Below are 18,132 nucleotides of genomic sequence, written 5' to 3'. Positions count from 1 at the left end.
TTGCTATCTACAGTGTTAATTCCAAATAGTCAGATTTAGATTTTAAAGGGTGTGTCCGCTTGGCAAGAGCACACAGCTTCACAGTGTTGGCATATGATGGCATCACAGGTTCCAGGGGCGGTTCTGGATCAATTTCACTGAGGGGGCCGGGCTGGGGCCAGGGGTTTTGATGGGGGGGCACATTCAAACCAGGGCTAAAAAGACAGATTCGAAATCTTATTTGACTTTTTATTTCTTCAGACTTTGAAATTGTAGTCATAACATTACAGTGATGAGAAAAAAACAGTATTAGGAGGGCTAAAATGTCTGCAAGCGTAACAATACGTCTGTTGAGAATATTCAAGCCAGGGGATGATATGGTACCAGCCTGCCGGGGACAAAAATTGCAAATACACTGAAGCTAGATGTTTTACATGCATATAATTATCCAAATTTTAAAAGGCAATGTCTTATATATTGATCCTGTTAAATAAAAATTAAAATAAAAAGGGAGACTAAAAAAGTTACACACACACACACGCGCGCGCACACACACGCGCACACGCACACTCACACTCACACGCAAATAGCACTCTTGTAGTGGTAATTTCCTTCTCTGGGGACTGCTTCTCATTTTCCCGCTCATTTTTAAATGGTGCAGCGCACTAAAGGGTCCGACTAGAATGTTAAATCACGCACTTTGGTTCCACCTTTCGCGTCGGTGACTCGGCACGACTGCGTAATCTGCGCTCGGAGGGGGGGCCACAGGGGGGGCCAGAATCGGTGCTACAGGGGCACTGGCCCCCGTTGGCCCCCCCCAGAACCGCCACTGACAGGTTCTACTACAGGCTGTCACCGTTTTTTTTTTTGACATTTTATTTTATTTTAATGTTACCTCTTGAATTTCTTGTAGCAGATTGGGAATATCAAATGTTTTCGCAAACGTTGTTTAACATTAATCGCAAAAAAAAACCAACCTATGCGCAAGTTGCTTTGCTTATTGTTGTCGTTAAATCTTGAGCTTGTTGGACGCAAAATACGATATTTTCGATCCCATTCGGGAGTTCTAATTGGAGTGCGGAGAGCGCATGGAAGACTTCATTTCCCACAATGCATTGTGTAAGATTTACGTCTGAGGTCATGCTTGCCACTTCCGCCTTCACGCGATGACGCACTTTTTGCCTTGTTGGAAGCAGGACGCTTTCCACAGGAACAGGAAACGTTGTGAATTGACAGCAACGATTGAGCAGAGACACCGACGACGAAAACAAAAACATAGACGGCGAAACCCAGATATATTCATTCAAGTGGCATTTTAACTTCTGTGGTAAGAAATTTGATTCCCATATGAAGTCAGTGTCCTGAAAGAAGTTTGTGGCGTGTTCCATTAGAACATTGAAGTGATAATCGTACCTTGCTAGTCAAGCTAATGCTAATTAGCTCAAATGGCTTGCAGATACTGCATTGGTGTAGCACGTCCATCTGTCCTTATAAAAGGACGCTTTTGTAATGTAAGCCATGAGTTAAAAGTGCACAAAAATGCATGTCGCTGTGATAATTTTGACCCCCCCCCCTACCGTCACTAGATCATGTATTGTAATCACGCCAAACAAATGCAAGTTTGTTTTGCATGACACTGTAGTCCGCAATCTCACTATAGAATTCTAAGGTGAAAAGCATTCAGTCTTGAATTCATTATAATTCACTGCACGTTATGCTGAATGTCGCCTTTGTGTTGACATTGCCTGAGCATCACGTGAGGCGTGAGGGGGCGGGGCACACTAGAAGATGAGGTCATTTTCAGAGTGATGCAACATGAAGAAACGTCTAATAACTACTATGTCGTGTGAAAAGTTTTGAATCCTGCAACATACTGTTGGCAACATCCCATACTTAATTACCCTTACATAACAGATAAATTTTGTCTTCTTTTGTGACATGGCCTGATGTGGTTTTGACGTTATTTGAAATATGTCCATGGCAGATGGCAATCACAGGAGACCAGGCAAACTTGGATGACCTTCTCGGGTTGGAGTTTGATGACGGCCTGAATGGATCATCCGAGGAGCAGCTATTTGACTACGTCAGTACGCTCATTGATTCGTGGCACTCCGAACAGGATGTAAGGCTTTTAAAATGTCTCGTTTTTAATGAATGAATTGATATCTAAAAATGGGAACAAAAAAATCTTGTGATGTTGGCATGACTTGAGTTCAGATCTGAAGCAGTGCACAAGAGTGTACCCACCTGACGATTTGATTATAATTCAGAGGGCTATAATTCACTTTTTATAAACAATGCATCTTGTGTGCGCAAAAAAAAAGTATTTATTTATTTATTATTATTTTGAGAATGTTTGCCCATGATGGGAAACCAAAACCAAACCAATAATGGCACTTTCTGTGATGCTGAAAAGAGACTGGCTGCTCAATACAATGTGATCAATAGGACCAATTGCATATTAATTCCAATTACAAATTCATTTCACCAAGCAGGTGCCAACTTAATTATACAGTACTTACCGGTACTATTCACTACTCGCATGATTTCCAGCAATACCCATAAAACGCCACTAGGTGACAGTATCACTGTGCAAACACATTCTTGTTAACTCTCCATCCTCAGAAGTAGAACTGGTTTTCCATATTTTTATTTATTTATTTCATTTTATGAGGCAATGGTTAATTTCTCTTATATCTGAATGACAGTACAGATTTTTAAATTATTGAAACGTTGCCTCAACTGTTGTTGATTGCTATTTCACACCATTGGACTCTTTAACATGCTCAAGGACTCTGCGTCATATGCACAAACATTGTTGTATCATTAGCTGAAGACATAAGTGATTGATTTACTTGATATGTGTCAGTTGTATAAGTTTGTCATCGGTCGGTGTTTTCCCTCCTCAGGTGCTCAGCTTGTTTCAGGAAGAGGACAACATAGAGACTCACTGTCCCTCCTATTCCCCAACGGGTAGCGACAGCGGCATCTCCGACTCCAGCAGCAGCACCGGCCGCATCGACAATGGCACTCCCGTGGGTTGCGCGAGCCCTGGGGGCGGCGACCTCGACGTCTTGTGCACTCGCACCTATTCCAACTCGAGCCCAGTGTGCTCTGAGCCTGGCTTAGTTGCCGAGGAGCTGCAAGCAGAGAACCCGGAAGCCTTGCAAGTCCACGCGGATCATAGCTACTCGTTGCTCGGGGGCAGATGTGAAGACATGGATGCCCTGCAGAGCGTGTGGGCCGAGAAGCCTGACATGGATGTCTTCATCGATCTGGGTATGTGTCAGCATCCTTTTCAAACAATCCTTTGACAAGTCAGGATTCGCCAGTCCTAGCAGGCAGGAATTAAAATCACGTTTTAGTCGCTTGTGGATATTCTCATTCAACCAGGTCATTTCTTTCTCAGGGTATTGAGTCATTTGTTAACTGGAATGCTCTGTTGGTCTTCGACTTAAAAACTGTTTATGCTAAGCAATCTCTTCCTGTGTAGGCCTTCTTCCTGTTTTCATTTCTCAGGCAGCCTCTTTCGTTAGGGACCCAAGTACGTCGTCTGCAGGTTGCTGCCATCCATGCGTTTTGTCTTCCATTTGTCCTCATTGAGTGAACGGAAGCCGATACCAGCCGACTTGGGACTAGAGGCAGGGTCAATTTTGGATTGGCTGCCAGGCGATTGTAGGGCACATGTACATGAGCGGCCATTGCTAATCATAACTCACGCCTTTGGGAATTTGAATCGGAAATCAAAGACGACAATGTGCGTCAGCCAGTGTCATGTACACGTGTCATTTTTATTAACTGTAGGCAAGTAAACGCTAATGTGATTGACACCTGTCACCGAAATCACTTGTGTTGCGCCTCTCGCGCGCACGCTGAATACATTTATAAACAGTGTATTTGTCGCCGCGTGCTGCAAAACTTACCTACGTTAAGTCACGCCCACAGATAATCTGGTGACTGAGGAAATGGAGGAGGACTTTGCCAGTGACTATGCCAGCGAGCTGCCTTGTGCACTGGCCATCGAGGACTCGCCGCTGGACAACGTGCAGCACGACTACACGGAACAGGTCAGTTCATTCGCCATCATCCCATTGTCATCATCCCAATGTGGAGGACTGTATGCAAAAACTGCTCTTGGGCCTTTTTTTTTGTAGTTCCAGTTCAAGGAGATTGTGCTCTCTGAGGAGGAGAAACGGCTTTTGGCGAAAGAGGGAGCAACTATTCCCACCCAAATGCCTCTTACGAAGGTAACCTCACCCAGTGGGTAAACGTAGCAGCCAGTAAGGATGGGATTTGCAAACATCACAGCATCACACACCAATCAAGGCACGCAACACGCGCAACAGTAACAAACACACCACACGCACGTCACTGACATGTGAGATGGTTGCATTCCTCGGAGCGACAGCCATAGACTGACCAAACTCTCATTATATTTTCTAGTTTTGCCGGTTTGAGTTCTACCTCATGTAGTTGACTTAGGTATGCTGTGTCTCAGTGACATCAAGAGTTTTTATGTTAATATAATTGAGAGTCGTACGGCACCGCATCATTATACGTGACGAGATCGTCGCCGTGCGACAGATTTCCGTTAGCAAGCTCACGACGCGGGCTGAAACAATGCATCCATCCAGTCCATAAAAATCGATCATCAAAAGCATTGGCAACAAATTTCCTTGTCGATTTGTTGTGTCGCGCAATCGTGACGTCCCGCTGCATCACCCGATCATGAGATCAGTCACCGAAAGATAGTTAGTTAGATAGTTAGAAGTTAGTTGCGGCCTGAAACGCGACACAATCTGAATTTGCGTGTCCTTCGGAACACGGCGTGGTCTTTTGACATGACACGTCGACACGGTATATCAACTGTATATCAACTCGTTTCCACATGTAGAAAGTGCGTTCATAGTGACATTTTCTCATGCTGCGGACGCAGGCTGAGGAGAGGACCCTGAAGAGGGTTCGGAGGAAGATCCGCAACAAGCAGTCAGCTCAAGAGAGCCGCAAGAAGAAGAAGGTGTACGTAGACGGCTTAGAGAGCAGGTGAGGTGAATTTCTTCTTGTTTGTACTTTGGAATGAGAGGCAGACAAGAGCCTGAAAACTTCACCCCCTCCCCCCACACCCCAACCCCACCTAAACAATGAAGGCCACTCATGCAAGCGGGTGGTTGATTGTTTTACAGCCAGCTCGCTCTTTAGTCTCCATTCAAATGCAAAAAAACTTTCTTGCATTGCTCAGAATGCTCACTCACAAGGAGGAGAGGTCATCCATACGTAAATCACATTCTCCGAAATTAAAGACAATCCGGAAGGGCGTCAAAAGGTGCTCGTGCTAATGAATGACTTGACCATGATGAAGCGAGTGAAACTCGTCTGTTCCCTCCCCGCTCAGAGTCGCCGTCTGCACCGCGCACAACGTGGAGCTGCAGAAGAAAGTCCAAATGCTGCAAAAACAGAACATGTAAGAAGACTTGATGATGCCCAACCTCACATTCATACAAATTAACACAGTCGTCCCCTCGCAGATCTTTAATAGAGCAGCTGAGGAAACTGCAGGCGTTGGTGAAGATGTCCACCTTGAAGGCCAGCACGACCAGCACGTGTGTCATGGTGAGACAAAGTCCCCTATTTGTTTTTTTTTTTTTAAAAGATTGCTTTTCCTTTTTCTTCATGCAATGTGCTTTCCACCCTCCCAGGTGTTCCTGCTCTCCTTTTGTCTGATTGTCTTCCCGTCGGTTAACCCCTTTGGCAACAACACGGAGAAGAAGGAACTCTACCTTCCTTCGTCCAGTAAGCGCTCGCCAACTGCACCCGCCTTATATTGTACATTTATTGGGCTCATAAAACAAAACACAGCAGGAGGATTAAAAACAAGAGAATTAAATTTAAAAAAAACATTTGAAGTCTTACCAAGTCCAGTTCTCCTTATCGAAGATAAATCTGCTTCAACGGAGTCATAGATACCCCCACGAAAACAATTTTCTAATTGCTTAAAGATGAAAAATAAAACTCCTCCACTCACTTCAAAATAGTTCTGTAGCACCAAGATGTCTCAAAATGATTTTTTTCCCCCTTCAACACATATTTAACATAGAGGCGCAAACATACACAACATTGAGCATTTTTCACGCCTTCAGCTCAAAGCCAGCAAAAACCAAATTAGTGAATGACTGAAAGGTGTGTGAAGAGTGATTTTCCCACTCGGTGATGATGGCAGTCAATCGAAAATTGGTTTGTCCCAAAAAGAGGTGAATTTACGACTGCCAAACCACGACCGTGAGGGTTTCGCTGTTGTAATCAATCTCCTCATTTCGTTGCTCTTTGTTTTCCTCTCAGTAGTTTTTGTGGCAGTGTACATGTCATTCATACACAAATCTAACTCTGATCACTGATGTAGGAAGATGATGCATATTGTTATCTAAACAATGAAAAAGGCAACTTTTGAATCCGGCAGTCGCGTTATCATAGCGATGCTCTATTCTTCAACTTTCCTGTAACTGTCCTCTTTTGTTTTTTTGGTGCATTCACAATTGCAGTCATTTCCCGAACTTTGCGCTCGCTGCCGTCAGAGAGCACCGACGCCTTGGCCTACTTAGAACCCGAAGATGACGAGCCAGACCTTCACCTGCTTCCTCAAGCTGAACTGGAGAACATCGACGTCATCTTCGCGGGCGGTAAGAAAAACCACACCCCGGACTACCAGCGCGTGGAGCAGCCCGACTCGGAGACGGCCGTCAACGGCAACTCTTCAGCCGACTACCCCGCCGCCCCGCAGGCGGCGGAAGTGACGCCGGGGGTGGGCACGGGGGCCGGGGAGTTACAGGAAGGCTCCTTAGATTCCGTAGTGGTGGCCGCTGTGGCGTATGAGGTCCCCGGGTCCAAGGGGAACTGGATAGACCGGAACCCTCCGTCTGTTATATTACAGCAGCATCGTTCGGATGAGATGTAGCGCGGTTACGTACGCAGCGCCTCCAGAGGTATTCACGCCGATTGACTTTTTCCACACTTTATGTCGTGCCAAACATTTCTACAAGGCTCTCGGACCGTCATGTGTGTCGAAGTTTCAGAAAAAGAAATTGTGGGATGCGGCTGCAATATGTGGGGAAAAAGCGAACGCTGTGAATACTTTTCCGATGCACTATAGGGGAGACATGAATCCTATTTGTACCACAAGGAACAGGGAAGCTGAAGCAGGGTATATGCAGTCACACATTGAATAACCCCGCCCACTATTTGAATGGTTAATGGTCTCATTTATATAGGCGCTTTTCTACCTCGGGTACTCAGAGCGATTGACACCGTTACCTCATTCACCTACCGATGAAGCCCCATCAGGCGCAACCGGGGCTTCAGTATCTTGCTCAAGATATTCTCGCAATGGTCCGGGGATCGAACCACCGACCTTCCGGTTGAGAAACGACCACTCGGCCACTGAACGGGATAATGACCCAGCATAGCAAAATGATTTAATGTGAACCCACGTTTCACAAATGAGGTTTTCGGCCCGATCGAAAATAGGAACGCTCTCAGCTGCTTCTCAAGTGATCTCCGCAAGCAGCCGAGCATGTTATAGCTGCTTACAAGTACCCGCAAAAAACATTTAAAAAAAAAAGCCCAAAGGAAAAGCTCATTGCCGGTGACAGTCGTCAGTCTTAGCAGTAATTAAAACCTTGACTTTTTAAAACCGCATTAAGCCGGTAATCAGCCCTTGCCTAATAATGAGCTATTGTTATGCTATATTTTGCAATAATTACTCAATTCTTTATTTTATCAATCAAAGGTAGAGGTTTGACCGAGTGAACCATGATTGCCTCATCTCGGAATCTACCCGTATAAATTCCGATTCATTTTTCTATAATGGGTCATAAACAGTCGAACAATGCAAAGAATTGTTCCCCTCCTTAAAAAAATAAAAAAAAGTTTATAATTGTTTTTATGTCGATCATGCACAAAAACGTGTTATTCAGTGAATATTTGGGGGATTACTGTAATCGTAACTGTAAAATGGATTTGCTGTTGTAAATATTAAACAGGTTTAATATTACATTTGTCGGCCCCAGCTGTGAAGAAAAAAAAACACTCTTAGAAAGATTGCACAGGATAATCTCTCGGAAGAATCTTTTCGATTTTTGCTGATATGGATCGGAAGGTGGAAAATGTTGTGTACCACTCTCAATACGGCGGAACGTCTCCACAGTGGGGTAGTACAGTTTGTACTTCAATGTTTTGTGGACAAAATCACCACAGGAGGTGATGAAAATAGGAAAACCAAATTATTTCACTTTACATTATTTTCCGATGGTTTAAACAAATGGAAATTTGAACTCATTCTAAGTGAACCAGTGGCATGGAGTCTGTCATGTTGAACTTTGACTGTTCCACTGTACTTTTGAGGGGAGGTGGATTTTCGGTCATTTTAGCAGCCTTCTGATGTACTACTGTTACTTTATTTGCACTTTTCTAAACATGTTGTAAAGGGCGAAAATGACTTGCGCAGTCATAAAAATATTAAAATACATGCATGCATTTGAAAAGGTCCCACTCTCATTGCAAAAGAAAAAAAATATAGATAAATGACACACCCAAAGCTGCTCGATAGCAAATCGGCTTCCATCAGTCATAGCTTGATAGAAGGGTAGGCCGCTTGACTAAAGTGTTTTGGATCATTTGCACCATGAAGCCATTGCAGGACATTTGGCCATGTACGTAGACGACTTGTTTAGCGTTTCCCTTGTAACAAGGGTTTCCGTTCCCTTGTGTGGGCAGTCAAGTGATAAACTGGCGATTCCCACTTTTACTTTTAAGATAAGGAGACCTTTTTTGTATACCTGTCCAGATTACATTCTTCAATTTGTGCAAACTATAATGCTGCTTGCAAAAATGTTGTGATGTTAACTGTACCCAAAAATGTAATGAGCTGTTCTGTCAGTGAGGCATTTTTAGTGTATTTTATTTCTATGTGACTATTACTAGAAATGCCGTACAAAGGGCAACTGCTCTGTATTATGATCAGATGAGATTTTAAACGTGAGGAGGGGAAAGGCACTGATTTAAGAAGAATAAAGTGTAAATAAGTTCAAATGATTGTAGCTTTTCTGTACATCTTTACGTATATGGAAATAAAAAAAATTTTATGTACCAAAGCAGTCCTCTTCGTTTGTATATTGATGTGCACGAGCTTTACACACATGCACCCCGCATAACCAACACAGCACACAACACATAATATCACCATCAACAATTAGAAGTCTAGCCCAGAAATAAATTACCACATAAGGTAACATTACCAATTGTTTTCTGAGCAGTCGTGGGAGGAAAAAGTAACTCCTTAATTGACCTCACACCGCAGCACGATCGCTCGTGATTATCTTTTAGAGACAACCAACAATTGAGTACTTTGCTGCAGGGGCGGTTCTGGATCAATTTCACTGAGGGGGCCGGGCTGGGGCCAGGGGTTTTGATGGGGGGGGCACATTCAACCCAGGGCTAAAAAGACAGATTCAAAATCTTATTTGACTTTTTATTTCTTCAGACTTTGAAATTGTAGTCATAACATTACAGTGATGAGAAAAAAACAGTATTAGGAGGGCTAAAATGTCTGCAAGCGTAACAATACGTCTGTTGAGAATATTCAAGCCAGGGGATGATATGGTACCAGCCTGCCGGGGACAAAAATTGCAAATACACTGAAGCTAGATGTTTTACATGCATATAATTATCCAAATTTTAAAAGGCAATGTCTTATATATTGATCCTGTTAAATAAAAATTAAAATAAAAAGGGAGACTAAAAAAGTTACACACACACACACGCGCGCGCACACACACGCGCACACGCACACTCACACTCACACGCAAATAGCACTCTTGTAGTGGTAATTTCCTTCTCTGGGGACTGCTTCTCATTTTCCCGCTCATTTTTAAATGGCGCAGCACACTAAAGGGTCCGACTAGAATGTTAAATCACGCACTTTGGTTCCACCTTTCGTGTCGGCGACTCGGCACGACTGCGTAATCTGCGCTCGGAGGGGGGGCCACAGGGGGGGCCAGAATCGGTGCTACAGGGGCACTGGCCCCCGTTGCCCCCCCCCCCAGAACCGCCACTGCTCGGAGGGGGGGCCACAGGGGGGGCCAGAATCGGTGCTACAGGGGCACTGGCCCCCGTTGCCCCCCCCCCCCCCCCCCAGAACCGCCACTGCTTTGCTGACGACAATCAAGCAAGGAAAAAAAATAGTTTCACTCAAGTGGTCCGAGTTTGCTTTGCCACGTGCACGCTGCTGCGCCGTCCCGTGCTGGGCAAACAATTTGTAATGCATTCGACATGACATCAGCCCTTTTTTTTGAAGTGGGAAGTAGAGGCAGGTGACTCATCACCAGTCATGACTCACAATTACGAAGCAACAAGCCCGGACTTGTTTGTGTGGAGGAAAGGTCATAATCTGAGTCGCCTGGAGGTGGCGATGTAAGGCTAACTATTCTGCACAAAGACTCAAATCCTGGCAATAACAACGCGTTTTAATAAAGGTGCTTTAAAACAAACAATAAAAAGCATTACACTGCACGTGTCTTTTTGATTTTTAAAACAAAGATAGGTTTCATTCAAATGGGGTAAATATAATTCAAAATACGGAAATAAAACTCATTCATGCTCCCTTTGTTTTTATTTATAATTAATGCAGTTATAATTAACCAATCATTAATTCAATAAAACGACTTCTGCATTTTATGTGATATTCCTTATTTAATAATATAATAATGTAGGCATGATTGTATGATTACCCATTTTTTTTAATTTGGATGGTTGTATGTTAACGAATGGGGAGTACACAAAACGGCTGAGGGGGGGGGGGGGCTTTTTGTATTGTCAGAGAAAGCCCCCCGTGTCTAAACAATACGCCTGGCGACAGACCGCTAATTAAGCGAGCAGTTTATCTGGCGAGACCCTGTCGTGATTTTTTTTTTTTTTTTGCGCTAACATGTCGTCATGCAGAAGTCGAGCCTCTACCCGGAAGTGAGGGTCGTTGTCTCTCCCGTCATTTGAGCAAAAAAAAAAAAAAAAAAAAAAAAAATGCGACTAGCCGGGTTGCACGCGCATCTCTAATACACTTTCAAGCAAGCCAGCTCATTTACTGACCGTCTGTTGGCTTCCAGTGAGTTTTAGAAAAAATGTACTATTTATATTCTGTTAATTCCCTGAGCTGGGAAAGTCCTGCACTTTGGAGGTTGCATTGAGATCACCTCTGTGAACCTTTCTCTGCGTTCTCTCATGCATTCTAAATCTCAACAAGTCTTGGGAAAGCTACGCATGATACTTATATAACCACCTTAAAGAACATGGAGCAAAGGGCATTACACGAAACGCTTGACTTTTTTGGGGTCTTTTGTTGTGTGAGGTTGTGTAAATAGGCCGTTAAAAAACACGTCTGGGGGAATTCTTGAAAAACACAATTAAGACGCAGAGCGTAAACATGTTTTGCAATGCACTGCCTTTTAACTTTAGAATCCCCACTGAGACAACGCGACACTTTTGATCGATTTTACTGAGTAATCGGCCAAGTAGAGTTCAAACCTCACTGTCCCTGTTAACCGTGTTTTTGTACACGGTGGTTATGTTGACAAAGGCAAAAGGAGGTGGGGGTGATTTCTTGAAAGTTCATAATCCTCCCCCGATTGGGCTTGTCAACAAAACCTTGAGCAGTAAATGGCGAGTGTGGAGGAGGAGGGGGACTTTTGCTTTCCTCCTGGTCGGCTTTCTGTCCACCAATCGGGGAGAAGCGTGAGCGGAAAAGACCGCCCCTTGCCGAGAAACCACGCCGGGTTGACTATAAAATCACCCACTGCTCTTTCCGAGCTCAGAATGACGCCAGAGAACAGAACAGCTGATACCGAACTGGAATACTTGAGCTCCACTTGCCTGGTCTTTTTTTATCCCGTGCTTATTCGCAACACGATCACGCGTGGATTATAACTATGACTCTTGAGGAGATTCGCGGACAGGAAAACACGATGGAACACAATGAGAGGTGAGTCTTGGACGGTGCTCTCTTAATGGGTGGTGGTCTTTTACGGAAGCGCACAGTCGTCTAAATGTGCTTTCATTTTCTCCTGGAAAAGGGTGCAAAGTCCAGGCACAGCATTGGAAGAGCTGCTGCTCGCCGCTAAGAAGCAAGACTACCTGACGGTCGGCGTTTACGAGTCGGCTAAAGTCATGAATGTGTGAGTATTTGTACGCATTGGAACGTTTTTTTTTAAACGCATGAATTTGTAACATTTTACGCACAAGTCGTCGTTGCAGCTTCTAACCGTCCCCCTCGTCCTCCCAACAGCGACCCGGACAGCGTCGCCTTCTGCGTGCTCGCCACCGACCAGGAGCACGCGTGCGACATCGCCTTGCAGATCCACTTCACGCTCATCCAGGCGTTCTGCTTCGATAACGACATCAACGTGGTGCGCGTCACCGACATCGAGCGCCTCGCCGACCTGGTGGGCGCCGACGAGGGCGGCGAGCCCAAGGACGCCCACTGCATCCTCGTCACGGTAAGAGCTTGGCTCCCACCTCACTCTCGACAGAAATTGATCAACGATTGTTAAAAAAAACGGACACTAAAAATACCAAAATAGGTCAAATACAAAAAGAGACATACATGGCAAGGAGTTGCTGTAGCGGCTGACGTCACTCAATTGGCCATGCCCTTAAAAGGCCCATATGCTACACACTACTAATACTACAGTCATTAGTTACAAAGGATATACACTGGTAATCACATGGTTCTACTGTCTTTTAGTGACCCCAATATGGTTTCTTGCCATACAAAGTGCAACAGATGATCTAAGTCATAGCCTGCTGGCATTATAATTAATTTATTTAAAATCTTCCTTATTTCTTCCATTGCAGAGTCCAAGTGCCAATCCATGGAAAGACCCCGCTCTGGACAAGCTGAGTCTTTTCTGCGAGCAGAGCCGCAGCATGTGTGACTGGGTTCCCACCATCACCTTCCCGGAGCGCTGAGTCAGCCATTCTCCCTCGGTCCCTTGAAAATGCATCGGCGATGATGACGATGATGATAAGAAAGAAAGTCAAGGCATCACTTGAAAGTGTTCCGGGGCCTTTCTGCCTCCCGTTTGTCTGGATTAGTAGGCTGCGTGGCCGGGATGGAAACTCACCATCTCATCCCCCCCCTCCCCGTGCCCGATTCATGCTTACATGCGCAGAGGGAAGCAGCCTTCCAGTCAGTGCATTTTGGGGTCAGGACGTTGTGGATTATACCCTGAGGGGACAACCACTCAGAAGCCAGTCATGTGGGGTGGCTTGGTGGTGTGCTGTGAGGACACCACGACGGACACTCGGGGATGCGTTGCGAGAGCCAGTGACGGCCCACTCGATGATTAGCGAGAAGACGTCGGCGGTGTGTGGGCACGACCACATCAGACTGTGCAGAGGTGGATGTGAGAACGTGCGGAGGCCGGACGGGAGCTCATCAGATGGGAGTGATGCTGATCCGGGAATAGAATGGCTGAAAAAAAAAAGACTGGACGTTTTCTTCATGTGCAGACATCAATAGCAAAAGACTTGTGGAAAATCTTGATTTGAGCTGCACTTAAATGACATTTGATCAACATTGATACGAGTTATGACTCTCTTTGTAATTGCGCAAGCAAAACCACGTGACGATAATTTGAATTTGCACACATTTTGTTCATGACCTGTGAATAAATGTTTGAAATCAAATGACTGCTTGTTTCCGAAGATTTTTTTCTCCTCCTTTTGCTTCTGCAGCAAAGAAAATGTAACAAAAGGCTATACAAAAGCAAGCTAAATCATGTTGGTAGTTATTAGTCATGCAGCATGACTAACTGAGGTGTGATGTTTATTTGAGCAAGAATCCACACCAAAGGCCTCCTACAGAGAGTCATGCAAATCCTCCCAGGACGAAGCAACACCAAGTTGGTTATTAGTAATCCTGCAAAAACATTACCGTAGTTGAGGAAACGCATCTGAGAGCAGGACTCAATACTGATATTAAACCAATGTTGCGCTATTAATAGTCCCTCAAAAAGACAAAGACGACCTGAGGTGTGGTGTCAATTAGAGTGGAGCCCACCTTTGTAGTAAATACAGTATACTCTAATAAAGGTGATTGAAACTCATTCAGTACCAGCCAATTCTGGACCGAGTCTGAAAAGACGTTTAAAATCGTCTTTGGGAGTGAATGAGTTAAAAAGCTGATGTGCAAAAGGAGACCTACAAGCAACACGTCACGGTCATTATTTGCCCTGCAAAATGACTAATTGAGGCATGGTGTCTATGAGAGCAGAGAAAACTTGGTGGAAGAGAGCAATATACACCAAAGTGTATTCCAAAGAGAGTAAGGCAGACAGTATGCAAAACTCCACAGGAAGCAACGCCATGGTGGTCATTACTCCAAATGCAAAGGGACTAATTGAGGCAAGGCGTCTATTAGAGCAGAGGAAGCATAATATACATCAAAGTGTATTCCGGTGAGAGTGGTGCTGACAGTATGCAAAAATTCACATGGAGCAAGACCACAGTGGTCATTAATTACTTGCCCTGTGAACAGACAAATTGAGGTAAGGCATCTAATTTGAGTAGAGGATTATTTGAGGAAGTACAGCATATGAGGATACGGACATGCAGACATTCTGGAGCAGTTTGCAAGCAACACATGCTTGGGTAGGTTATCGTATAAGATGGTAACCTAAAGATTTATTGAGATGCGGTGTCGAAGAAAACAGAGGCCATTATTTGAAGAAATATGATATCAGGCGATATCACAAAAGCAGAATGAAAGACTCATCTGCAAGCCATGCCATGTAGTTTCTTATTATGCAGTTGTGGGAAAAAGACTAATTGGGGCGTGGCATTTATTTTCGCTTAGGTGATTATATGAGGAAATACAAAAGTACTCTCCAGAAAGCCACAAGCAATGCCTAGTCGGTACCTCCAAAAATGTATTAAAAAGGTGCTTTTTTACTACCATAGAATGGCACCCAACAATGTATTTCCTTTTCACTTATCAAGTAAGAGTTTTGGAGTGTGGGAGCTTCAGCTTGAAGAATCCGGAAGTTGGCATGGCATCATTCTTCCTCCTCTGCCGGGGAAAAAAAAAAAAAGATTGTAGCAACGTGATGGATCATGAGTTACAGCAACACGTGCTCTTACGAGGCAAAAATAGCGCTGCTTTGGCAGCTTGCATAGTCGAAAAGTTGCAAGTCATGCTGGAGGGGCTTTTTTGGGGGGCAGTTTTTTACATGATTTTTACTGTTTATATTTCACTGCAAATTCAGAGAGAATTTTTTTTTTTTGGGATGGCGTATGTGCCAATGGTTTTTTTTTCAGAGCCTGAAAACACAAATCTTTTGTGATGTGTTGTCACAGACCCTCTTCCTTCTGTGTATTGGTGATCACTTGCCTTTAATTATCAGGCTGGGCGGGGTGATTTCCGGAGAGTGCCTCCACACCTGCAGTTGATCAGCGATCACGTCCGGTGTATAAGACCTCTGCTGATCTGCAAGCGGCTGCCAGATGATTCACGCGCTTTGAGTCCTGTTCCGGCCATTATTACTTACTGGGCATGCTGAATTGAGTTGCCATTTTGAACTTTGGTGCGTAACATTTTGATTGTCTTTTTTTTTTTTTTTTTTTTCCGCATGCCACCCAACCTGGCTCTGCGTTTCCCTCCACGGGATAGTTGAGTCTACACTTTGGTGCCATTCCTTCTTCTCTTCGTCACTTCACCTACCCTAAGCCGGGGCTTCACCTTTTTGTTTGCGAGCCGCCATTGTCGCCAACTGTCTCCCATTCGCTTTTGGATCCACTGTTGCCTTTTAATTTTGTCATCCATAACACCTTTGCCGGTATGTTTGTTTCTATCATCATGGGGTCAACTACTGTTGTTGACACGGATGTTATTGTGCCCATTGTTCTGCGCTGTTCCCTGACTCTGCTTCACCCTGTCAACTCTGCGTCACCAGGGGCTCACTTAAAGTGGCGCTCACTTGATCGTTTTCTATATTAAATGTAATGGGAGTGAGGTTCCCTGCCCGATGTGTAAAATGCCTCTAAATAACTTGTGAATTGGCGCATTGTAAATAAAAAAAACTTGACTTTGGAAACAGCTCTCAAAACAATACGGTTGTAAGGCTTGCTGCTTCTGGCAAAGTGCACTTTTAGTAGATGGTTGTTATTTAAATGCACACTCGGAGCAGGCACGAGAAGCCTCTTTGTGTGTTTAGCTGAGATCTTGTGCACCCAAGTGGAAATGAGTATTCGTGCTGTCTTTATAAGCCTTTTTTTAAAGGCCTTTGCATAAGGCCTTTAAATCGCTGGCAAAATTGCCTTTTTTCACAATTTTGTCAATTTCAGATTACCCCCCCCCCCCCCCTCCATCTATACAATTTGTCAATCCACATGTTTGGGTGCAAAAGCATTGACCAATCGGAAGTGTTAAAATGGCTTACTTTCTTTGCGGATGCAATGTGGGGTGTACACACATTTTGGGGGCGCAGGGGGTCCTGAAAAGTGGTGATTTTGGAGGTACAGTACAAGGATTCTACCCGACCTTTGCGAAATGCCGCACAAATATTGGTGGGAAGAAACATAGTTCAAATACTTGAGTATGTTCTTTTGCTTGTGTAATCACCCACTTGCGCATACATATGAGTGCAGTGGAGTTTAATGGCAGAATAGTGGTCAGGTGAGGGGTGCGCATGCATGTTGCGGTGAAGGCTGACAGTAAAAAGCGGCCTCATCAAAGAGAAAAAAAAACACTTCACAGGAACTTGCCTCGCTTCTTGGCAGGTCTTCACTCAGGTCTCCAGCCAACCACTTGGCCACGTGCGCATACATACACACTCGCACACATGCACACCTGTGTGCGCGCGAGCCGCAACTAGCAAACGGAGCACTTTCTCCTTACTCAGACTGAGGTCATATTCTAAGAACAAAAAAAAAAAAAAACCTTTTCTGGGGGGGATTGTTGAGGGAGGAGGGTGAGAAAGTGTGCCACCATGCAGAAAGGGGCTTTCCGTGGACATTTCGTGTGGCCCTCAGCAGGTTCTTTGGAATACTCATGCAAATTCCTGTAAATGAAAGTTGCAAAAAAATATATTTTCTGACTGGATAGTCTTGTGATGGATAGAAAAGGGACACTGTTTTCAAAACAAAAATAAGTTATACCAGAAGCTATTGTGTCTAATGAAACCAGGAGATGATTGGCAGTTTTTCTCTTGAATTAACAATTACTCGAATCAGTGTATAAGAGACTAGATGATAGTTCCCAGAAGAGAGAAGCTCTTGTAGGAAGCATCAAAAGCAAAAAACTATGTGCATATATTTGACAGAATTCTATAATAGAAAAAATATCCCGGTAATCCTCATGGCTACTGTTGTTGTCCTATTTAAAAATGATGTCTTTTTTTCACAAGTCTGCCTTTCATGATCTACTGCCTCAACTTTTGACAGAGCGCAGGCTGACGATTGCAGAAACTGTAGCTTTCAATTACGTTACAATACGACATACAAATGCAAAGACAGCTCTGCCCCGTGTTTTATTTAACTCTTCAACTTTGCGCCACTCTCGGTTTAACTTGTGTAGGAACAACTCAAGCATGACGCAAGACGAGCAAACACCGTCTGTTTTTCTCCGGCCTTGTTCTTTTGGCTAGACGAACAGAGAAGAAAAACAGACAGTGCAATTTGTACAAATCCAACATCTTTTCTCCTCTGATGGCTTGCGTCCCAAAGCCTGCAGCGAGACGAGCTCAGACGTCTGCGTGAGCGTGGCAGCAGACACGTGTCCTCTGACTCCTCTTTTTCTCTTAAGTGGGACCAGAAAGATGGTAAACATCAGGCGGCAGAGGGCCCGCTCTCTTTTTCCACAAATTTGGAGTCAATAAAACCCATGTTCATCTTACGCAAATGAATAAAGCACACACAACAACTGATGCTCTCAGAAGCAGAAATAAGCAGAAAAAGCACAAGTGCATTTAAAAAAAAAAAAAAAAAAGCAATGCATACCAGATGTATTGGACATGTTTGGTGATGACTTCAACACAGCTAAAAATAGAATATTACAATCAGATCTTTTCTGAGGGCCTGAGTCATCTGGCAAATTGAGTGAAACCACACGGTAGT

General features: G+C 44.2%; 2 protein-coding genes across 3 annotated transcripts; both read left to right on the top strand.

Moving 5' to 3' along the window:
* The first annotated feature begins 1,164 nt into the window (after positions 1-1,164).
* Positions 1,165-9,122, top strand: creb3l3l (cAMP responsive element binding protein 3-like 3 like). Of its 2 annotated transcripts, none has more exons than XM_086111910.1 (10): positions 1,165-1,306; positions 1,964-2,062; positions 2,889-3,258; positions 3,925-4,046; positions 4,134-4,226; positions 4,916-5,022; positions 5,372-5,440; positions 5,505-5,589; positions 5,676-5,769; positions 6,516-9,122. In XM_086111910.1, exons 2-10 carry the CDS (start codon positions 1,964-1,966, stop codon positions 6,926-6,928), a joined length of 1,452 nt encoding a protein of 483 aa, XP_085968036.1. In that variant the 5' UTR covers positions 1,165-1,306; the 3' UTR covers positions 6,929-9,122. The 2 variants fall into 2 exon arrangements, with proteins under 2 accessions (XP_085968036.1, XP_085968035.1); XM_086111909.1 differs by having other exon boundaries at positions 1,964-2,101.
* A 2,699-nt stretch (positions 9,123-11,821) lies between these two features.
* On the top strand, positions 11,822-13,707 carry gadd45ga (growth arrest and DNA-damage-inducible, gamma a). The gene is made up of 4 exons (XM_086112191.1): positions 11,822-12,001; positions 12,093-12,194; positions 12,305-12,515; positions 12,874-13,707. Exons 1-4 carry the CDS (start codon positions 11,949-11,951, stop codon positions 12,985-12,987), a joined length of 480 nt encoding a protein of 159 aa, XP_085968317.1. The 5' UTR covers positions 11,822-11,948; the 3' UTR covers positions 12,988-13,707.
* Positions 13,708-18,132: the final 4,425 nt, after the last annotated feature.

This window comes from Hippocampus guttulatus, chromosome 5, assembly GCF_054856545.1.
Source record: "Hippocampus guttulatus isolate MCC_2025c chromosome 5, RoL_Hgut_1.0, whole genome shotgun sequence".
Lineage (NCBI taxonomy): Eukaryota > Metazoa > Chordata > Actinopteri > Syngnathiformes > Syngnathidae > Hippocampus > Hippocampus guttulatus.
This window is presented reverse-complemented; position numbering and strand designations above follow the sequence as displayed.

What these genes read in the sequence shown, in the direction of transcription:
- creb3l3l (XM_086111909.1), top strand. Translation starts at nt 1,964, where the DNA reads ATGGCAATCACAGGAGACCAGGCAAACTTGGATGACCTTCTCGGGTTG. An exon ending in CGTGGCACTCCGAACAGGAT is followed by an intron (nt 2,102 to 2,888) that starts GTAAGGCTTTTA and finishes TTCCCTCCTCAG; the next exon opens with GTGCTCAGCTTGTTTCAGGA. An exon ending in CCCAAATGCCTCTTACGAAG is followed by an intron (nt 4,227 to 4,915) that starts GTAACCTCACCC and finishes CTGCGGACGCAG; the next exon opens with GCTGAGGAGAGGACCCTGAA.
- gadd45ga (XM_086112191.1), top strand. Translation starts at nt 11,949, where the DNA reads ATGACTCTTGAGGAGATTCGCGGACAGGAAAACACGATGGAACACAAT. An exon ending in ACGATGGAACACAATGAGAG is followed by an intron (nt 12,002 to 12,092) that starts GTGAGTCTTGGA and finishes CTCCTGGAAAAG; the next exon opens with GGTGCAAAGTCCAGGCACAG. An exon ending in TCGGCTAAAGTCATGAATGT is followed by an intron (nt 12,195 to 12,304) that starts GTGAGTATTTGT and finishes TCCTCCCAACAG; the next exon opens with CGACCCGGACAGCGTCGCCT.